This window comes from Rhinatrema bivittatum, chromosome 18 (genome assembly GCF_901001135.1).
Source record: "Rhinatrema bivittatum chromosome 18, aRhiBiv1.1, whole genome shotgun sequence".
Taxonomy (NCBI): Eukaryota; Metazoa; Chordata; class Amphibia; order Gymnophiona; family Rhinatrematidae; genus Rhinatrema; species Rhinatrema bivittatum.
Window position 1 is genome coordinate 59,812,114 of NC_042632.1, and position 23,758 is coordinate 59,835,871.

A 23,758-nucleotide genomic window follows, 5' to 3' on the forward strand; every position below is an offset into this window, starting at 1 on the left:
TTGCGCGCCTGCGCACTGGGTGCTCCTCAGCCTGCGGGCGCCATTGCTGGCGGGGCGGTGAGGCGCTGTCGGGTTATGGCCGTGCCAGGGCCGCTCGGACTTGTTGGTCGGCGTTTTGTCCTCCTAGCAGAAGCGCCGGAGGCGCGGGGGCCCTGCTGGTGCTTGTAGCCGAGGGTAGGCGGCTCGTTCCCATGCCTGCTGCGCGCCCTGGCGTTCTCCCTCCGGCTTCGGCTAAGGGTTCTCTCTCTCTGTGCTTCTGCCTTTCAGCCTCTTGCATGGAAAGTGCGGGATCCCTTGCCGGCCTGCAGGATGCGGACTTTTCCATCTTGATGTCACCGTGGTAAGACGGCTCCACCACCACTGCCCCTCCGAGATGCCTTCGTTCTCCTAGCTCGGCGATTGTTTGGATCCCAGAAGCGTCTTTTGTGCTAGGGGGCTGACTTGTCACATTTCTGGACCTCTGTAGAACCCCCCCCCCCCCCCGCCTCTATCTGCTGTCATGGAGCCAAGACGACCCGACGTTCCCGGTAAAGCGCTCTAATTTCCCCCTCTCTTACTGTTACTGGGACTGGGGAGCCTCAGTCTCGCGTTTATGATTTGTTTATTGTTTGATACAACGACAGAGCTGGATTTAGACTCTGTCATTAGAATGGCCCATGACTTTAAACCCCCCAGGGACTGATGCTGCTTAAATGGTAACGTGCTTTCTTAGCAAATCTTTTTTTTCTTCTATAAAAGTAACGAAAGCACTATAGACAGTTGCTCTGCTGAGTTTATTTGAGCCCATGCAGAGAAGGGTGAAAGAAGCTGGGAAAGCTTTTGAGGTGCAATTGAATATTAGATTCATTTTCAGTGTGTGTTTCCTAAAGGAGAGTATTCATAAACGGAACCAGTGAGGAGCTGTTTGTCCTGCCATTTTCATGTTGGCTTTTCTCCAAAAATATGTTTTAATTACTTTATCTCTGTCACCTCCTCTTTCCATCATCCGTTCCTACCTGTGCTTTCCTAAATTTGGCTGCTTGTATCCTTCATGCTCCAAACCCAATCTCAGCTTTAGAAAGACTTTAACAGAATATGACAGCAGATGAACACTGTAAGGTCCATCGAATCTCCTCTTCTTCCTGCCTTCTCCAGTACTGCAGCTCTTTCATTTCAAACTCTGTCCTTACTTTCCCACAACCTAGGAACCTATGTGCTTGTCTTTTATTTTTTTTTTTTTTAAATTCTGTTAGTGTCTTTGTCCCTGCCATCTCTTCTTTATATATTTAGGCTGTCTTCCTCAGTATTCTTTGGGGGCGGGGGCGGGGGGGGGGTGTTGTGCTTTTTGGTCTTGTATTTTCCTTCCTAGTTCTATTTAGAGCTGACCTCTATTGGGCTGCAGTGCCATCGGCCTTGATTTGTAGCTATAAAAGCTTCCTCACCTTTCCATCTAGCCTAGTCATGGCAGTGACAACCTTTGGCCTGGGGCCAAACTCCTTTCAGAAGCTAGTATGCATGAGCCCCTAGTCTGAACACAGAGGATTCCTCAGACTTAATTCTTTTCTTTATTTAAATTAGCCTCTTACCTTCAATTCTTACTTCATGAGTTACTGTACAGACTCAGCTTGGGCTCTTTTGTGAGTGGTGCTTAGAGGAACCAATTTTATAGGCTCGACAACAAGTACTGATGATAGAGGTTAGGCAGATATCTAAATCATTTTGATGATAGAGGATTTCATGGAGGGAAAAGAAGTGGATATTTAAAGTATAATAATGTGGCTGTTTAAAATCCATTGGAATGAGGCTGAGCTCGTATTTTCAGATAGAACAATATCTGGCAATATATCTCAAATTATGAAATCATCCTACTACTGGAGGTGTTTCAAATCTGCAGCTTCTTGAGCAATAAAGAGCAAAACTGATTTTCTAATATTTTGTGCTGGAAGAGATGGAGTTCATTAATGAAAATAATTCAGTGGATAGATAGCTGATTACCTTTTGCAATTTCCACTATAACTTAATCTTTTGGTGCTCTCTATGCTAAGGGTTACAGACTTATTCTAAATTTTAATTAGAAAAAAACTGTTAAATATTGACTACAGTTTTGAAAATTGTATAAAGTGAAGTCTCTATTCTCAGCTATCGAACACAGCACAGGTGGGCTTCTAGGTAAGATGTCTCTACCAATTGGAATGCATCGTCGAGCGTTCAGTTATGACGATGCCTTGGAGGATACTGCTCCGATGACCCCTCCACCATCAGACATGTGCAGTAACGTCCTGTGGAAACAACCTGTCATCCCAGAGCGCAAATACAAGCTGCTCTCCAAGGTATGCCAGGCTGCCTACTGCACCACATCTACTAGAACTTCTGTTAAGATGGGGGTGGAGAAATATGGTCAGAGGCTATAAACGTGGAGGGAAATAGCTACTTCAGTATTGGTATAACTTATTTGCAGCTGACTTGTCTCTAAGGTCTCAGTGAAAGCAGTACATTGGATAGAGAAATTGCCGTGCAAGTGCCATAACTAATATTTTTGAGCACTGCCAGCAATACATGCAGTTCCCTGCACTATTCACAAATTCAGTTTCAAGCAAGTAATTCAGAATTTATAATTCTTTGGGGGTTGGGGTTTGTGGGTTTTTTTAGGAAACCTAGGCACCAGCCACAATTCTTAGAACTAGGAGGAAAAGATACTTTATAATATGTAGGGTTTTAAACATTTTTATTCCTGTCTTTATGATTAAAAAAAAAGTTTGCTAATTTTTGCTTGCCCCCACTTTCTCTTCTGAGGTTCAGCACCTCCATCCTCAAGACCCAGCTCTTCCTCTACCTGTCCCAAATCCTGACATCTCTACTAGAAGGTTGCCAGATGTTAGTCACCTAGTCAACCTGACACTCAAGTTTGTTTGTTTTTTCCTGACTCTGTTCTCTATCTGAAAATCTGGCTTCATAAACTGAACCAGCTGCAGTAGCCTAAGAAACTAGACTGACCCTCTAACAAAGGGGGAACTGACCCTCCCCACTCTCCTGAAGAATTATTCATGTTAGTTGTAGTACATTCTGAATGAAAGCGGCAGGTCTCAGCTGACCTGTGGTAATGGTGTGCCAGTATGTCAGTACTCGAGCAACATGTAATGACTCATTGGCTTATCCATACTTCTGCCTACACTACTAAGAATACATCCCAGCAGTCAGCCCAATAAGCTTGACCACTTATAGGATATCACTCCTTATCCAAGTCAGTTATTCTTTCCTTATTGGTTCTGTAACATCCTGTTGAAATGACCATGCTAGAAACCATACATAAACCACCACCAAGTTCTGTAAACCTCTACCAAACGATTAAGGCTGTTGTCCAAACATCTGGTTGCCTAGTACCCCATGCTAGACTGTATCAGGTTACAGTGAATTGCAGTGCTGAATCTGTAACAAATGGCTCTGTGCAACCAGATTCTCTGCTCTTGCTGTTTCTTGAAATCTTAGTATCCCTTAAAATTGAAATATGAAAGGACAACAAAATCATCTGCAGTGTAACTTTACAGCTATATATTTCCAAATATGGTGTGGGAAGCTGTTTGTGGTATGGACCTAGAAGATGAACATTCGGAGAATTCTTTTATTGTTGGAAAAATGACAGATGTTAAATTACTTTTCTTTTTCACTGCAAGATATCTTTGAGAATCTCCTTGCAATATGTAAAGCCAGATGGTTTAAGTAAAAGACAATGAACTCTGAATTTGCACTAAGTGAATTTTAACCCCACATTGAGTTGCCTCTGTTGCTGGTAAACAGATGAATATTTAAGTATTTAGTGTGAATTGCCACCAAAAAATACTTTATTCCTTTTTCCCTCATAGGCAGGTTTACCAGCTGTCAGTAACTTTGCGTAGTGTAAACCAAAACAACCCCCCAAAAAAATGACATCGGTAACAATTTTATGCAGTAAAAGGTGTGTTCCCTGCGAGGCTGCTGTACTGAGGTACTGTGGCTTGGTGCTTAAAGGGGTTCAGGGCCTTCCATCACGTTTCTCCTTTCCTGCCTCATCTACCTCTGTAACAAGTGACACAGATTGGCAGAGCTAAGCTTCCCCACTAAATTGTTAACATTGGCCCCGAGACTGAGATTTCCTTTCTGCTGGGCTTGATCAGTTAACAATGCAGTGCATTCAGAAAGTATTCTATAGGATTATAGGAATTGTATCCTATTCCCCTTTTATTTATTTATTTAAAGGCTTTTATATAGCGATGTTCCTGTACTAGTACATACCGCGTCGCTTTACATAGAACCAAAGTTGGAAATTACATCAAACAAGTGGGTACAGATAACAGGGATAACTTCCTAAGAACTTAGAGCTTATAGATAAAGCAGAGAACAAGAATTAAATTATTATAAATCATTATAAATAAATACCCATAATTACAAATAAGTCAACAAAATTGCATTTACAATTACATTTCCCTGTTCAATGTAATTTCCATTTTGCTAGTTGGATGTAAACCGATATGATGTACTCACTAATATCGCTGTAGAAGACTTGTTAAATAAATAAATATTCAGACCCCTTCACTTTTTTCTGCATTTTAAATTACAGCCTTAATCTAAAATGGATAATGTGCATTTTTTCTCTCCTCAATGACAAAGTAAAATCAGGTTTGTAGAAATTTGTGCAAATTAATAAAAACCCCCCCCCCCCCCCAAAAACTGAAATATGACATTTCTGTAAGTATTCAGCCCTTTTCTGGCGATTACAGCCTCACCTGGATTTGGGGATTCTTCCTGTTCTTCTCTGCTGATCCTCTCAAGGTCTTTCAGGTTGCATGGGGAGTATCCTAGCACAGCTGTTTTCAGGGATGTTTGTTTAGGTTGACGTCTGCGCTCTGGCTGGGCCACGCAGGGACATTAAGAGATTTGTCTGAAAGCCAATCCTGAGTTGTCTTGGCTGTGTGCTTAGGTTTGTTGTCCAGAGTACTTTGGAGCAGGTTTTCATCAAGGATCTCTCTGTACTTTCCTCTGTTCATCTTTCCCTCGATCCGTTCCTGCAGCTGGAAACATCCCCCCCCCCCCAGCGTGATGCTGCCACCACCATTCTTCACTGTAGGGATGGTGTCTGCTAGGTGATGAGGGAGGCATGTTATTCAGGGCAAAGAGTTCAATCCTGGTTTCATCAGACCAGAGAATCTTGTTCCTCATGGTCTGAGAGTCCTTTAAGTGCCTTTTCCGTCTGGCCATTACCATACAGGCCTGATTGGTGGAGTGCTGCAGAGATGATTGCCCTTCTGGAAGGTTCTCCCCTCTCCACACAGGAACTCTGGCGTTCTGTCAGTGACCACTGGGTTCTTGGTGTGTCCCCCACCCCCTATTGCTCAGTTTGGGCGGGCGAGTCCTGGTGGTTTAAAACTTCCATTTAATAATGATGGAGGCCACTGGGTTCTTGGAGGACTTCAATGCTGTAGCAATTTTTTTGTCCCCTTCCCCAGATCTGTGCCTTGACACAGTCCTGTCTACAGCCAACTCCTTCAACTTCATGGCTTTGATTTTGCTGTGACGTGCACTGTCAACTGTGGGACTTTATAGACAGAAAGGTGTGTGCCTTTCCATAACCTGTGCAATCAATTGAATTTACCACAGGTAGAGAAACATCTCAGGGATCATCAGTGGAAACAGAATATACCTGAGCTCAACTTTGAGTGTCCCAGCAAAGTGTCTGAATACTTACGCAAGTGTCATATTTCAGTTTTTATTAATTTGCACAAACATCTATAACCCTGATTTCGCTTTGCCGTCATGGGGTATCGTGTGTAGATTGAGGAGGGAAAAAAATGCATTTTCACTTTAGAATAAGGTTTTAATGTAACAAAATGTGGAAAAGTGAAGTGGTTTGAATGCACTGTATTTACTTGCTTGTGCTAGCCATTTCTGCTTTTTATTTATTACAACCAATCGGATAGTGTGAAGTAAGTGATGTCTGAGTGGGCTGGAAGTCCTGCCCTTAGTAAGGACATTGAAATGAGGATAGCTTTTATATGAGGGGTATTTGCTTGCGTGAGTCATATAGCACATTCAGTGTTGGAAGGGGGTTCATGAAGCCAATATCTGCCTTTTATATGAGGGGTATTTGGTTGCGTGGGTCATATAGCACATTCAGTGTTGGAAGGGGGCTCATGAAGCTAATATCTGCCTTTTATATGAGGGGTATTTGGTTGCGTGGGTCATATAGCACATGCAGTGTTGGAAGGGGGTTCATGAAGCTAATATCTGCCTTTTATATGAGGGGTATTTGCTTGCGTGGGTCATATAGCACATGCAGTGTTGGAAGGGGGCTCATGAAGCTAATATCTGCCTTTTATATGAGGGGTATTTGGTTGCGTGGGTCATATAGCACATGCAGTGTTGGAAGGGGGTTCATGAAGCTAATATCTGCCTTTTATATGAGGGGTATTTGGTTGCGTGGGTCATATAGCACATGCAGTGTTGGAAGGGGGTTCATGAAGCTAATATCTGCCTTTTATATGAGGGGTATTTGGTTGCGTGGGTCATATAGCACATGCAGTGTTGGAAGGGGGTTCATGAAGCTAATATCTGCCTTTTATATGAGGGGTATTTGGTTGCGTGGGTCATATAAAGCACATGCAGTGTTGGAAGGGGGTTCATGAAGCTAATATCTGCCTTGGAGAAGAGACGACTGAGGGGGGATATGATAGAGGTATTTAAAATCATGAGAGGTCTAGAACGGGTAGAGGTGAATCGGTTATTTACTCTTTCGGATAGTAGAAAGACTAGGGGGCACTCCATGAAGTTAGCATGGGGCACATTTAAAACTAATCGGAGAAAGTTCTTTTTTACTCAACGCACAATTAAACTCTGGAATTTGTTGCCAGAGAATGTGGTTCGTGCAGTTAGTATAGCTGTGTTTAAAAAAGGATTGGATAAGTTCTTGGAGGAGAAGTCCATTACCTGCTATTAAGTTCACTTAGAGAATAGCCACTGCCATTAGCAATGGTTACATGGAATAGACTTAGTTTTTGGGTACTTGCCAGGTTCTTATGGCCTGGATTGGCCACTGTTGGAAACAGGATGCTGGGCTTGATGGACCCTTGGTCTGACCCAGTATGGCATTTTCTTATGTTCTTATGTTCTTATATGAGGGGTATTTGGTTGCGTGGGTCATATAGCATATGCAGTGTTGGAAGGGGGCTCATGAAGCTAATATCTGCCTTTTATATGAGGTGTATTTGGTTGCGTGGGTCATATAGCACATGCAGTGTTGGAAGGGGGTTCATGAAGCTAATATCTGCCTTTTATATGAGGGGTATTTGGTTGTGTGGGTCATATAGCACTTGCAGTGTTGGAAGGGGGCTCATGAAGCTAATATCTGCCTTTTATATGAGGGGTATTTGGTTGCGTGGGTCATATAGCACATGCAGTGTTGGAAGGGGGTTCATGAAGCTAATATCTGCCTTTTATATGGGGGTATTTGGTTGCGTGGGTCATATAGCACATGCAGTGTTGGAAGGGGGCTCATGAAGCTAATATCTGCCTTTTTCTCTCTCCTGCTCTTTCTGAAATGTCTGCCACTCCCTTTTATACAGGTTGAGGAAGGGGAGACTTTGTCCACTCCTCCTATAACCCCCTCCTCTTCCTCTGAATGTGTGAACAAGGTCCCTGTTGTGAAGGCCAAGGCCACATCCATCATCATGAATTCTCTAATGACAAGTAAGAGCGCTCCTCCTTACCGGTTCCTTGTTGGAGGGTGGGGAGAGCAAGACTGTGATGCATTCTGGGTCATGCTTACAGGACCCATGCTGGGAGGTGATGAGAACACGTGTGCATTTTGGGGAATTCCCTGCTTCTCGCGTCAGTGGTCACTTGCCAGTTATGCGAGGTTCTGACCTGACTGGATTTCAGCTTTTTTTTCTTTTCCACTTACCAATAGTGCAGATTAAACTTTCATATGCTGCTACAGTCTTTGTCTGGGTTTTTTTTTTCTTGCCCAGATCAGATAATCATGAATAAAAGTTTTTGAAAGATAGCAAATATTACAGTTTAAGTGCAGAGATCAGTGAACCTGGATATTTGTAGTTCTCTTCAGTAGTAAAGGGCTTGCTCTAAACGTGTTTGACTTTGCCATGGAGCAGTCTGCAGGTTGCATAGTGGGTTTCGATGGATTTGGTAGTGTTGGATGAGAAGCGAGGCAGTAAATGCTAGCAGTTTGAAGCTTTCCTGCTGCCTTCACTTCTGGCTATTTATACTGAGCACATCTGGTAACTGCAGTGTTCTTTGTGATCAGAGATCTCAGGCTGTGTTCCACCTTTTAGGATATAATTGATACCGTGTGAGAATTGTCTAAAAACAATGTAGTAATTTTGTGTGTTAATTAAGCACAAAAATAGACTGAAAGCATTGGTTACAAATCAGTGATGAGAGAGGGAACCTTTGATTGCTTTCTCAGGGACTTTGCAAGTCATGTATTGGACTTCCAGTGGTTTGATTTTTTTCTTGATGCAGAGGGTGACTACTAAAATGGTCTGTGGTCTTCATTGTAAAGCATATGGGGGCAGACTTAAACATCTAAATATGTATAGCAGGGGAGATATAAGACATTTAATACCTGTACGGTTTTCATGTACAAGAGATAGGCCTCTTTCAAAGGAAAGGGGCGGTAGATTCCAGCAGTAATCTAAGGCAATATTTCTTTACAAAGAGGGTGGTGGATGCATGGAACGGGCTCCCTGTGGAGGTAGTAGAGTCAAGGACAGGATCTGAATTCAAGAAAGGATAAAAACAGCATCTTTGAGGGAGTGGTAAGAATTCTAGAGCTAAGCAGTTGTGTGGATGGGCAGACAAGATAGGCCCTATGGTCTTTCTGCCATCGCATTACTGTTTTTTTTTTCCTTTTCTTTCCTACCTGGTCTCTAAGCTTGCATGAATGCATTTGTGATCTTGTTCCTCTTGCAGAACAAACACAGGAGAACATTCAGCGTTTTGAGCAGCAGGCAGGCCTGAGGGATGCTGGCTACACCCCACACAAGGGCCTTACTGCCGAGGAAACCAAATACCATCGTGTGGCCGAAGCACTTCATGTAAGGCATCGGCTGGCATTTCTCCTTTGCTGCTAGACTTGGGGCTCTGATGTATGTTCCGTTTCCTGTGCCTTTTCCACACTCATTCAGGCTGGAAAGGGGGAGGCAGAGTAGGTGGTATCTGAAACAGGTTATCAGTCCAGAACAAGCTGCTGGTTACAGTGACCAGTTTGCCAAGATCCCAGACAAGACAGAGTACAGTGATAGCTTACATTGCAAAGCTGAGCATAAGCTTGAGGACGACTACAGGTCTGGTTCTGTAAATGCAAGTGGGCTTAGAATTCTGGCTCTTGGGGGCCAGTGGCAAAGGGACTTTCAGCTACAAGTCGAATATTTAGCACCTTCATATAGGCATCACATTTTATTGAGCCTGTGTAAACCATTCCAAAAGAAATCGGTGGTTTTTTTGGGGTTTTTTTTCTCATTTGAAAGTATAAACCTAAATCTCGGAAGCGTTGGATTGCAATTGTCTCTTGTGACTACCGTGAGAGTCTTCTGAGGTTTGTTTGCTCCCCTTATGGTAGGGAAGCACAGTTGGGAGTGGCTTTCAGAAGTATTTAATACCTTGGAAGTGTCGTCCTTTGCAGAAATAGCCTTTCATGTGAAAGTGAAAATCCAAGCATTGGAGCTAGGCTAACATGGACAGGCAGCTCTCAGACTGACGGTGCAGCTTTAAGTTCTCCTGTTACAGTACCATAGACCCCAGATGATTTCTGGCTTTCCCTTCACTTCACAATTAGTTAGATTTTTGTGCTTTTTTGAATTCTGTCACTGTTTTGGCTGCTTTCACATCCAGTTAGAGGCGAATCCATCACTATGTCCATGAAGAGAAACTGTAACTCCTGACTTTTATTCTCTTTGATCCTGGCCTTAAATGTCATATTTCTCTTTCCTCTTTACAGTTTTCATATTTAGGTTTCTTTGGCATGACCTTGGTTTACCACTGGTCTGTCACTCAACCACCTTGGGATCCACTCTAAGCTTCTTATGTGGGAAAGTGTCGCAAGCTTTCCAATGGATTCCCAGTCACCTCATGAAAGGAACTGATCAGATGTGATTAACAGGATATTCCTCCAGTCCCTTTAAAGACTGAGAGTACATCTGCCCGTTCCTCCTCCGTCACGAGACTGGAAAATCGTATCGCCTTGCTTACAGGCTTTTGCTTTTGCTGTCCTGCCTATTGTCCCTGCTGTCCTCATCTTTTCTGGATATTCTTCCCTGTCCTCTGAGATCCCTGATCTTTTCAAGCATCCTCTAACTTGTCTACATTTCCAATATAAAAATATTATCCTTCGCCCACTGTTGTCCTTCACAAAGATCTTTCCACCCTGCCAGTGCTTTGTAAGTTATTCTGCCACAGAAGTCCAGGATCTCGAGCCTTGCGTGACGTCTCTTTGCGTTTGCACTTACTAAAGCTCAGGTGACTGCTTTCCTCTTTCTAAGTAAGAAGGTTCAGTGTTGCCCCCTTCCATGTCGGTTCTCTCACTGCTGGTTTTAGGAGAAGTACAGGATGTCTGAAATCTGTAACTGTTTGTGCAGATGGGATACTCGGTCGAAATCTGGCAGACTAACATTTCCCAAACAAGGAGCGAGCTGTACAAAAGGAAGGAGCGCGCATCCACTCCCTGGGAGTAAAAGTATCCCAACAGTACTTTATTCAAGAATTCAGCAGCCCACATGAGAGAGGTCGTCATTTACAAAAGTTGGTCCCCAAACACGTGCTGCATTGGGAGGGACAAAGTTTAAACTTTCCCATCGGGAACCCTCTTTCCTGCATCTGCTGGGTTACACTAATGTAAACAGAAGAACATCTCTTTGCAAGTTGTAACCTGCACTGTGTTCTCTTCCCCTTACACTCTGCATCTCTCTCGCTTTAGCATTGTTTACATAATGTGCTAGTCTTCCCTGTGGGCTGATGAGGCTATATCTGAGTCTGTAATGGCAACAGTATCTCGCTCTACCTCTCTAGGCTATGGGAGTTGGTGCTCATTATGTTCCAGATATTTCTCCTTCCCTCTGTATAGCCTCCTATCTGCCCCCTTCTGCCCTGCCTGTTTACATTTAGCTGTGTGAGATACTTGGGTGTTACTATAGTTACCTCATTTGTTTGTCGGGGATGACAGCCTGATCTAACCAGCTTCCATCTGCCACCTTCCTCATCTTGTCAAGGCGTAATCTGGTCAGAGATGGCCAATTCTGGGCCTCGAACCACAAACAGGTTTGGCTTTCAGGATAAGCACCCTGAAGTTGCATACACTACCTCTGTTGTATGCAAAGATACATATTACGGATATCTGCGTATTGTAGAAGCAGTGCATATTCACTGTGGGTATCCTGAAAGATACGTATTACGGATATCTGCGTATTGTAGAAGCAGTGCATATTCACTGTGGTGGGTATCCTGAAAGATACGTATTACGGATATCTGCGTATTGTAGAAGCAGTGCATATTCACTGTGGTGGGTATCCTGAAAGATACGTATTACGGATATCTGCGTATTGTAGAAGCAGTGCATATTCACTGTGGTGGGTATCCTGAAAGATACGTATTACGGATATCTGCGTATTGTAGAAGCAGTGCATATTCACTGTGGTGGGTATCCTGAAAGATACGTATTACGGATATCTGCGTATTGTAGAAGCAGTGCATATTCACTGTGGTGGGTATCCTGAAAGATACGTATTACGGATATCTGCGTATTGTAGAAGCAGTGCATATTCACTGTGGGTACCCTGAAAGATACGTATTACGGATATCTGCGTATTGTAGAAGCAGTGCATATTCACTGTGGGTATCCTGAAAGATACGTATTACGGATATCTGCGTATTGTAGAAGCAGTGCATATTCACTGTGGGTACCCTGAAAGATACGTATTACGGATATCTGCGTATTGTAGAAGCAGTGCATATTCACTGTGGGTATCCTGAAAGATACGTATTACGGATATCTGCGTATTGTAGAAGCAGTGCATATTCACTGTGGGTATCCTGAAAGATACGTATTACGGATATCTGCGTATTGTAGAAGCAGTGCATATTCACTGTGGGTACCCTGAAAGATACGTATTACGGATATCTGCGTATTGTAGAAGCAGTGCATATTCACTGTGGGTATCCTGAAAGATACGTATTACGGATATCTGCGTATTGTAGAAGCAGTGCATATTCACTGTGGGTACCCTGAAAGATACGTATTACGGATATCTGCGTATTGTAGAAGCAGTGCATATTCACTGTGGGTATCCTGAAAGATACGTATTACGGATATCTGCGTATTGTAGAAGCAGTGCATATTCACTGTGGGTATCCTGAAAGATACGTATTACGGATATCTGCGTATTGTAGAAGCAGTGCATATTCACTGTGGGTATCCTGAAAGCCGGACCTGTTTGTGATTCTTGAGGACCGGAGCTGGCCATCCTTGAAATTGGCTCCCGTGTCTGATAGTGGCAGGTCAAATCCCAGACCCTCTTTAGCCGTTCATTAGGATCCCTGCATGACATGGGCTGGCTGGCTGGTTGCCATGACAACCTTCATCCTTCCTGGTGTTGTTAGAGGCAGTATTTCAGCTCCGGTCTGACATGCCCTGCTTAGCATAGTGAGGAGGAGGAGGAGGAGATGACTGGCTGCTCATTTAGTGCTTCCCAAGATGTGACTTCTTATTTTATAAACATGCTTGTCGGCTGATTTGGTTACTCCGGCCTATGAATGGATCCATTTCTCTTTGTTTTGGCCTTTTTGCTGGGTCTCTTCCGACTTTGTTTTGGAAATGCCTTGCAGATCTGAGTTAGCTCTTCTCGAAGGTGCGGAGTAAAGCCATTTACATTTCTTGTACTAAATGCAGACTGGACTGCTAGGTGATGGGCGAGGAGAGTCCTGATGCCATGAAGTAATGAACTGTGGCCAGGTCTTTCTCCAGAACCAGCTGGTGGCACACTTACTAGCTTTTGAAAATGATTTTGGGCAGCTGCCATTTAGGAAGCAGCTATAACGGGGGTGAATTCTCTTAGCTGCTGCTAAGCATCCATGTGAGTGTTCATGGGCTCTCTTCATTTTTTTGGTCATGTCATACCTGTTGAAGTCCTGTGTTTGTCTGTGCTGCTTTAATCAAGCTTTTGCCAAAAAAAAGTTTTAATTTTTTTTATGTTCAGAATTTTAAAGGTGAGCCTTTGAGGAATCGGCATCTTTGGGAGCCTGTGCTTTAGGATTTGTAAGGTGTGGCTTGTTCAACAAGTTATTCTGTGTTGCATCTTGTAGCCCTGGCCTTTGTCCATTTGAGAGAGAACATGCAGGTTGTTTGCAGTTGTTGGATGCTACCATTAGGGATCTCTGCTATGGTAGGAGATTGATCAGCTTCTCTTTCTTTTCTGACAGAAATTAAAGATGCAGAGTGGTGAGAAAACAAAAGAAGAGAAGCAAAGCTCCTCTGCCCAGTCCACGCCTAATAACACTCCACAGTCCTCTCCCAAGTCGAAACACAGGTACATCTGCTGTACAGGCACTCATCTCGGACCAGCACATGCAGTATAATTTGAAGCTAGGATGCTGGTTAATTTTTGTCTGGTTTCCCTGACTTTGCTTTGAGAGACTTTCATCCTAATATTTGTCGTGGTGACAGTTTCCCCCATGACCGTAGACCAGCTGGGCGTGCACACTTCAGAGAATACAGGTAATGCCATGGCCAGGAAACATCAGTTTTCCTAGCATGTAGCCAGATGGACTCAGGACCAATGGGTTATGCTCCTCTGCCAGCAGATAGAGACTGAGTCAGATTTCAAAGCTGATGTAACCCTACATACACCCCTGCAGTGACCTCAGCCCTGCAGTGTTTCTCCGTCTCCAGCAGATGGTGGACGTACCTCTCCCTATGGGGATTGCTGTACTTTTTGTAAGGAGAAATTCTAGAGCCCCGCTCTTCTGCGGTGATACCTAAAGGACCTGGCCCTAGTTGAGAATTCCTGAGGTGATTTCCTAGATCCTTCAGAGATTTGCCTTGGTCCGGTAGCTGGTTCCCAGCTTGGACTTTGCTGCTTAAGCAGCTGGAAGGCAGTGGGCGCAGGAAGCTGAGCTGCAGCGATGACGGAGGCAGCTGGAGGCCATTTCTGTACTCAGCCGGTAAGCGCTGATCCTAGGTAAGTGTGTTTAAATAAATAAATAAAAAATAAATAAATTTACCAACCAATTCAGAGATGTTGGAGGGGCTTTTAATAAGACTTCCTCTGGTCTCCTTGTTCGGTGTGCCATACCGACTTGGTTCCCGATCTTGTTGGGGTAAGGAGAAGTGGACTTCCAAGCGGGTTGTGTGCTTGCATTTCCCTAAAGTGAATGCGCTGGTCTGTGCCATCTCTAAGCGCACAACTATCCCAGTGGAGGGAGGAGCAGCCTTAAAGGATGCGCACGATAGATGGATGGAGTCCATCCTTAAACAGGCCTTTGATGCAGTAGCAATGACCTTACAGATTGCTTCTTGTTGTGCCCTGGTAGCTCGTTCATGCCTGCTCTTCTCTCATGAGGTGGCTGACATGGGGGTGAATTCCAGAGCGGTTATGGAACCTGCCACCGCCTTTTTAGTTGACGTGGGCTCTGATCTAGTCTGTACTTCGGCCAGAGGAGTGGCCTCAGTGGTGGTGGCCAGAAGACAGCTGTGGCTGTGGAAGGGTCAGCAGACGCAACCTCCAAGGCAAATTTTACAAAGATGCCCTTTAAAGGATCTCTCCTTTTTTAATGCGAATTGGAAAAACTGGCCAGTAAATGGGACGAGGCTCCAGTTCCCCGGCTGCCAGAAGATCAGAGAAAGCAGTTACAGCACCCCTTGCCTATGAGGGGTCAATCCAGAGACTCCCAATGCTTTCGCCCCTACAGAAACTCAGCATCTCGGAGGTCTCAGTCCTTTTGTAGTCGACAGCCCAAGAGAGGGGCTGGCTTGGGTTCTAGTTCGTCCCGAACCCCCGAATAAAATTTTGCTGACCCACCTTCGGAATGAGGAGATGGGGTTCGACTATCCCTCTTCTACCAACGGTGGGTCGTGATCACTTCAGACAAATGGGTACTGGAGATCATATGAGAAGGATATGCGCTGGAATTTCAGAACACTCCTTGGGTTGTATTCATGATGTCTCCTTGCCACTCCCAGCACAAGAAGCAGGCAGTGGAGACTACTCTTTTAAAGTTCCTCAGGATGAGGGCTATAATCCCTGTACCTGCATCCCAGGAAATATGGGGCATTATTCCATCTATTTCATTGCACTCAAGGAAGGTTCCTTTTGCCCCATCCTGGACCTCAAGAGCGTCAACAGACATCTACGAGTGAATCATTTCCGCATGGAAACCCTACGCTCCATGACAATGGCTGTACAATTGGGAGAGTTCTTAACCTCCCTGGACCTATCCGAGGCCTACTTACATATTCCAATCTGTCAAGAACACCATAGTTTTCTATATTTTGCGGTACTGGGTTGCCATTATCAGTTCCAGACACTGCCCTTTGGCCTGGTCACTGACCCCACACCATTTTCCAAGATTATGGTGGTAGTAGCGGTAGCATTGAGAAAAGAGGGAATCTTGGTGCACCAGTACTTGGACGACTGGTTGACCTGGGTCAAGTCTGTGGAAGAGTCTCCCGGTGAACTCCTTGCTTCAGGAACTTGGCTGGGTCATAAATCTGGACAAAAGAAGTCCCAAGCCCTTGGAATATCTGGGAGTTCGGTTCGACACCAAGCAGGGCAAGGTCTGTCTTCCGACCACGCGGATAAGGAAGTTGATGTCCCAAGTGTGTCAGTTGATGAGCACAATATGCCTGACAGTCGGAACTCTCTCCAAGTTCTCTGTTTGGCAGTAACTCTGGAAGTAGTGCCGTGGGCGAGGGCACACATGCAACCACTTCAATGCTCACTATGTCACGTTGGAACCTGCAGTCTCAAGACTATTCGGTTCGCCTCCATTTACCTATGGGAGTATGCTCTCGGCTCCAGTGGTGGCTGCAGAAAGCTCATCTGAGCTGGGGTGTACCCCTGTCCTCTCCAAACTGGCTGGTCCTCACAACAAATGCGGGGCTAGGGAGCTCATTGTCTGCCCAGGGATATTGGACCGAGGAAGAGGCCCTCTGGAACATCAACTGCCTGGAAGCCTGGGCATCAGATTGGCGTGTCTACAATACATCCACAGACTCCAGGGTCAAGCAGTCTGTGTAATGTCAGGATGCAGCCTTTGCAAGGACGGTGTAAACTGGACCGCGGGCAGCTTCCCTCTTCAATCGAGAGTAGCTTTTGTACATCCTATTGGTCCTGAGCCATCTGGCTACACACTAGGAAATGGAGAAATTACTTACCTGATAATTTCGTTTTCCTTAGTGTAGACAGATGAACTCAGCATCGTGCCTATGGCTGCCAAAGAACGGGGCCAAGGAATCATCCGTGAAATGAATATCTATCCCAAGAGGTTATGGGTAAGCCATCATCCAGTCCCTAGATCAGGGCATCTATAATCTTACTGGGGCTCAGTGTTTGAGTGCAGTTATGGTTATCCGTTTTTAATCAAGTTTTCTCAATAGTATGCCACAGTGGCTTTTGAAGAGACTACTGAAGTGCTGAGGTCACTGTAGGGGGGGTGTATGTAGGATGACGTCAGCTTTGAAACCTGAATCTATCTCCATCTGCTAGCAGGAGAACACACAATCCCATTGGTCTTGAGTCCATCTGTCTACGCTAAGGAAAACACAATTATCAGGTAAGTAATTTCTCCATTTGGGTTGGCAGTATATACTATATATAGTCCCATTCTTGCATTCCTGTTCCAAATAATGTTTGGAATGATGTCAGAATGAAGTAGCTCTCATTTTTAATGTTTGTTCTCCTCTGAGTACCATATCCTCTGAGTAGTCTGGTGCTGGATGATGGCACCCATGTAATGAGATTTGCATCAGATGTAATGAGAACATGGGGTCATAGGAAAGATCTTTTGCCCACATTTTTTGTTCTTGACAGCCACTACAGCAAGGATTTATTTTTTTAAATTTCAGTGGCAACCTCAGTTGATATTTCAGGTTTGCTGGGCAAAAGCCAACTTGCATATTGGCCTCGTGTAGTACACTTCTGTGAAACCTGGTCCAGATTAGCATTTCATTGAAACCATGATCCCTATGTAAGTCCTGCAGGTACCACTTTTTTAAATTGATCTTTCAAATTTCCAGCAATAGGGGAATGATTTATAGATCTTCACCACATGCTTATTGGTGCAAAATCTCATATGCAGGTGGGCCATGTCCTGAGAAGGTGCCAGAAATTGTCCCAGTTGATGATCCAATTATATTGTTACAATATAGTTTTCCTGTTCCAAGCTTGGCAACCCTATAGGGTAGGTCTGAGTCCTTAAGAGAGCATCTCCCAGATACGGGACACTAAAAGACCGTGAGGTCTGAACTTTGTGATGGTCATAGAAACCTTTGTGAACCCCTCTAAGCTGAATTGAGGTGACCTGGGAGAATCTTGTACTGACCGCACTGTTTGCCCAAGACAAGCTAAGTATCTGTTTGGCACTGAGCTATGGGAATATGCAGTGATAAGCAGTGCACTTAAGCAAATCTGTTTAGCCTCTTTAGGATTCAAAATAGGATGGAAATTTCAGTTTTCTTGCACACCACAATGGCGGGGAACTGGAACTTCATGTGCAGAACGAAGTCAGTCAAGACCATGGTAACCCTGGAGCCATACAATCTTGATCTTTCCAACTCTGCCATAGTCCACGGTTTGCCACGTGGTTTTTCTGAGGAAGCGATCGCCTGACTTAGAAATCCCCAGCTGGCAGAATACAGTGAAGGCAACTGAAAGTGCTGCCTTGGGCAGAGGGGCACATTTGGCAATGTCTCAGACGCTGCCGCTCCGTTTAACTTGAGTCGCCATGAGTTGGCTGAGGCGTCCAGTGACTGCATGGGATGGGAGGCCCTGTGACACGGGACCGTCTCTGGTGCTGCTTGGCTTGCTACAGTTCCTTTAGGTGGAATAGAATATGAAACGTTTTGCATCCTGGTCTGTCGTGCAAGTGCAATTTATCCGAAAGGCTTTGATTCAAGTCACTACCCCCTGCTCCGCCATTCGTTTTCCATTTTTGCACAATTTCTGAAGCACAGACTTGAAAGTGAAGTATTAGGGCTGCGCTTGTGAAGTATATTTTTAATTAGTATACAGTGGTGCCAGCTTGCCCATTCCTAAATACTCAACCAAAACAAACTGGGTGTTTTATGTCCCTAAAAGGAGTCCTTTCTTAGATGTATGCATTGCAATGTAAAGATGTTGACCATAGCTTCTCCGAGATCCCTATATCTGGCGGTGCAGGTCGTACCTTTCATGCCTGCATTGTATGTTGCATGACTTTTTCCATTGTCCACTTCACTTCATGGTTGGATAAACAAAGGCCTAAAGGTTAAAGGTCAAGGAACCCGATTGGTACTCTTTGAATCTTTCCCGTGTTGGCCTGCAGTATATGTGCTGCTTGGGCATTGCTTGCAGAGCGCGTGTGTGTGTGTAACTTTTATTATTTTTTTGCTTTTCTTCCCTTTCCTATCACCAGAGGTTGGTTCAGTCAAGGATCTATAGCCTCTCTTTCTGGTGCTGAATTTGGCTCCATTGACACCATGAGTGGAGACCGCGGCTCAGCAGACAAATGGAGCATGTTTGGACCTAAGACAGTCCAGAAGTCCACCACTGATCCAGGTGACAGACAAATGAAGAAGCTGTTTGCTGCTTCTGTGGCTCGGTTTTTTGGGTGGGGGCTGGGGGAGATGGGTGACAGTTTGTTCATTGAAGGCAAGCTCCTGTAGACGTGCATTTAACTTTAATCATCCTATCTTTAAAGAATGGGAATAATTTGCTCTTTGCGGGACAGAGAGCCTTTTTAATTTTTATTTATTTTATTTAGAAACTTTTATATACTGATGAACGTTCGGAACATCTCATCGGTTCACAATAAACGCAATGCAGCTAAAATAGCTTTACAGTAAAACAGAGAACAATGTGCGCATAAGATTAAATAACAGAGAACTAAAGGTCATAAGGTACAAGGATAAAACTGAACAATTACAAAATATGTGGCAAAAAAAAAAAAAGAAAATATAACTAATTACAGGAGGAATGTCATAGAAGTCAGAGGTGAATAGGCGTTAGGGGGGGAGAGGCAGGTTTTCAGGTTTCGTTTAAATGTTTTGGGCATGTGAAGATGTGCTGCTTAGCTGGCCTGATCTTACCTGCCCTGCATGGGCACAGATGTGATGCCAGGTGGCTTCTCAGCAGTTGCCCTGTGCTAGTGTTTGCAATGCTTTCTGTATACACAGTGTGTGTGTGCTCCCTTGGGCTCTTGTAATCTCCATATTTCCTCTTTAGGGGGCTTCGCTGTCCAGCCCTACAAAGGTGCTCAGAAGCTGTCCCCAATGGAGCTAATTCGTACTCAGACCACCAGGATGGCAGAAGACCCCATCGCTTTCAAACCACCCAAAATGGAAATTCCAGGGCCAGAGGGAAAGAAACCAGCCATGCATGCACATAATCTTAAACACCGTGACATGAACATACTCACCCCCACGGGCTTCTAGGAGTGACGCCATGGGACCGAGAGCTATGGACTGATTCCTGCTGCTTTTAGCACATCTGAAAACTGCTTTGTATGTTGCGAGTAGACATTTCTAATGAGCATCTCCACCACAGGACGTTGTAGGACTCCCTTTAAATTGCTATCCACTAGGTATTATTTTTTTTAAAGCAGTGGTTTTGTTGCTACAATCCATAAATCCAGGCCCAGATTAATTTCAGTGCTGGGTAGGATATGCAGTTACCCAGGATCTTGGTGACATTGCATCATTTTCTTATCCAGCTTCTTTCTCCCTAAAGGCAGTGGATATTTCATTTAGCCTGAAGTTGTTCCTGGACCTGCTGTGGTGTGATTGCAAATATTTCCTGCCCTTGGTTGTGAATAAAGGGATTGGGCCTTAGGTTGTCAAAACTGGTAAAATTCAGTTCTCGTACTAGTTACAAGCTCTTGGAGTAAAGTAGGATCTGCTTTATGTACTACAATTCTTACAAATATTCTGTATATTAGCAGGAGAGCAACAGTTGTAATCTTATATGTATTCACAATTATGAGCAAGGGGGAATGTGGGTGCAGGGCTAAGACTGTGGCTGATGTTTTTATAAGAGGAGCTCTGGAAATAGAATTGGCCTGCAGTTCTTTCTTAGAAGATATGAACTTCAGATAGTGTAGCTGGTGCATTCTGTATTACAGCACCAAATAACATTGTAGGGTCTGCTTCTGCACCTGGGGTGAGATCCTTCCCTGGGGGCAGGTTTATTTCTGTACTGATAGCTACGAGTAGGTAGTCTGGAATGCAGGGCATGGCTGCTCCTCACCGCTGTACAGTCCCCTGCATTATTCTAGAAGACTGGATACATGTATCATAAAGATCTTCTGCATCTCATTCATCTGCACCTGGGATGAGATCCTTCCCTGGGGGCAGGTTTATTTCTGTACTGATAGCTACGAGTAGGTAGTCTGGAATGCAGGGCATGGCTGCTCCTCACCGCTGTACAGTCCCCTGCATTATTCTAGAAGACTGGATACATGTATCATAAAGATCTTCTGCATCTCATTCATCTGCATCTGGGATGAGATCCTTCCCTGGGGGCAGGTTTATTTCTGTACTGATAGCTACGAGTAGGTTGTCTGGAATGCAGGGCATGGCTGCTCCTCACCGCTGTACAGTCCCCTGCATTATTCTAGAAGACTGGATACATGTATCATAAAGATCTTCTGCATCTCATTCATCTGCACCTGGGGTGAGATCCTTCCCTGGGGGCAGGTTTATTTCTGTACTGATAGCTACGAGTAGGTAGTCTGGAATGCAGGGCATGGCTGCTCCTCACCGCTGTACAGTCCCCTGCATTATTCTAGAAGACTGGATACATGTATCATAAAGATCTTCTGCATCTCATTCATCTGCACCTGGGGTGAGATCCTTCCCTGGGGGCAGGTTTATTTCTGTACTGATAGCTACGAGTAGGTTGTCTGGAATGCAGGGCATGGCTGCTCCTCACCGCTGTACAGTCCCCTGCATTATTCTAGAAGACTGGATACATGTATCATAAAGATCTTCTGCATCTCATTCATCTGCACCTGGGGTGAGATCCTTCCCTGGGGGCAGGTTTATTTCTGTACTGATAGCTACGAGTAGGTAGTCTGGAATGCAGGGCATGGCTGCTCCTCACCGCTGTACAGTCCCCTGCATTATTCTAGAAGACTGGATACATGTATCATAAAGATCTTCTGCATCTCATTCATCTGCACCTGGGGTGAGATCCTTCCCTGGGGCAGGTTTATTTCTGTACTGATAGCTACGAGTAGGTAGTCTGGAATGCAGGGCATGGCTGCTCCTCACCGCTGTACAGTCCCCTGCATTATTCTAGAAGACTGGATACATGTATCATAAAGATCTTCTGCATCTCATTCATCTGCACCTGGGGTGAGATCCTTCCCTGGGGGCAGGTTTATTTCTGTACTGATAGCTACGAGTAGGTAGTCTGGAATGCAGGGCATGGCTGCTCCTCACCGCTGTACAGTCCCCTGCATTATTCTAGAAGACTGGATACATGTATCATAAAGATCTTCTGCATCTCATTCATCTGCACCTGGGATGAGATCCTTCCCTGGGGGCAGGTTTATTTCTGTACTGATAGCTACGAGTAGGTTGTCTGGAATGCAGGGCATGGCTGCTTCTCACCGCTGTACAGTCCCCTGCATTATTCTAGAAGACTGGATACATGTATCATAAAGATCTTCTGCATCTCATTCATCTGCATCTGGGATGAGATCCTTCCCTGGGGGCAGGTTTATTTCTGTACTGATAGCTACGAGTAGGTAGTCTGGAATGCAGGGCATGGCTGCTCCTCACCGCTGTACAGTCCCCTGCATTATTCTAGAAGACTGGATACATGTATCATAAAGATCTTCTGCATCTCATTCATCTGCACCTGGGATGAGATCCTTCCCTGGGGGCAGGTTTATTTCTGTACTGATAGCTACGAGTAGGTTGTCTGGAATGCAGGGCATGGCTGCTTCTCACCGCTGTACAGTCCCCTGCATTATTCTAGAAGACTGGATACATGTATCATAAAGATCTTCTGCATCTCATTCATCTGCATCTGGGATGAGATCCTTCCCTGGGGGCAGGTTTATTTCTGTACTGATAGCTACGAGTAGGTAGTCTGGAATGCAGGGCATGGCTGCTCCTCACCGCTGTACAGTCCCCTGCATTATTCTAGAAGACTGGATACATGTATCATAAAGATCTTCTGCATCTCATTCATCTGCACCTGGGGTGAGATCCTTCCCTGGGGGCAGGTTTATTTCTGTACTGATAGCTACGAGTAGGTAGTCTGGAATGCAGGGCATGGCTGCTCCTCACCGCTGTACAGTCCCCTGCATTATTCTAGAAGACTGGATACATGTATCATAAAGATCTTCTGCATCTCATTCATCTGCACCTGGGGTGAGATCCTTCCCTGGGGGCAGGTTTATTTCTGTACTGATAGCTACGAGTAGGTTGTCTGGAATGCAGGGCATGGCTGCTCCTCACCGCTGTACAGTCCCCTGCATTATTCTAGAAGACTGGATACATGTATCATAAAGATCTTCTGCATCTCATTCATCTGCACCTGGGGTGAGATCCTTCCCTGGGGGCAGGTTTATTTCTGTACTGATAGCTACGAGTAGGTAGTCTGGAATGCAGGGCATGGCTGCTCCTCACCGCTGTACAGTCCCCTGCATTATTCTAGAAGACTGGATACATGTATCATAAAGATCTTCTGCATCTCATTCATCTGCAGGCAGCTTTTTATCCACTAAGGAACGAGCATTGAGGGATCTTCTCTCCAGTTGCAAGAGCTTCTGCTGCTCTTGGTGATGATCCCAGTTCTTTATCAGTCAGCAGTCAGGGCTGCTGGTTAATTGACTTGGCTTTTTGTCTGCACATGGTGTTACCCACCACTTATTCTCCATGAGAGAAGCTGTAATGGGGGAATAGACCAAGATGGACTGAATTGCTACTGCTCCCACATGGATTCTGTCTCTTGGCATTAATTTATTTGTTGTGCTCATATGTTTTATGTGCCTAATTTAATGGTCATTATGAGAGAATAAAATCCAAATGATGAAAGGCTAAAGCAGCTGAGTGTTTGTCCCTGGGGAGACAGTGAGGGCAGATGCACGTTTATGGGTGAGCCACATGTCTGTTATGTAGATATGTTGAATTGCTTGTAATATGTTTACCCAGCCTTTCATTCCACTTTCAAACTGCAAACGAACATGGTGCTTTGAAGATGCAATATTGTATCCTCTCTGATTTGTAATGAAAGGCTATAAGATCTAAACAATTATTCTTGAACAAGTTTAAAAAAATAAATAAATTACTTTAGCAGAAGAATCATTCCAAACTCGATGGTTCTACTGCTAGTGAGCTGAGGGCATTATGGCCTGAAATGTCACTCGCAGTGACATCCACCAACCTGGCACTTGTGGCTGAAAAGGTTGTTTATATTTGATTGCACTGTATGCAATTCTGGTCACCGCCTTTAAAAAACAAATATAGTTGCTATTAATCAAGGTGCCTTAGAGAATAGCCACTCCTCATTACTGGCATGGGATTTATTTACTGGTG

General features: G+C 44.6%; 1 protein-coding gene across 2 annotated transcripts; it reads left to right on the forward strand.

The window, feature by feature from the left end:
* Positions 1-23,264, forward strand: KIAA1191 (KIAA1191 ortholog). Of its 2 annotated transcripts, none has more exons than XM_029583279.1 (8): positions 1-174; positions 268-527; positions 2,119-2,309; positions 7,572-7,695; positions 8,938-9,062; positions 13,438-13,544; positions 18,628-18,770; positions 19,437-23,264. In XM_029583279.1, the coding sequence occupies exons 2-8, from the start codon at positions 500-502 to the stop codon at positions 19,643-19,645; spliced, it is 927 nt and encodes a 308-aa protein (XP_029439139.1). In that variant the 5' UTR covers positions 1-174; positions 268-499; the 3' UTR covers positions 19,646-23,264. The 2 variants fall into 2 exon arrangements, with proteins under 2 accessions (XP_029439139.1, XP_029439140.1); XM_029583280.1 differs by having other exon boundaries at positions 2-174; positions 268-340.
* Positions 23,265-23,758: the final 494 nt, after the last annotated feature.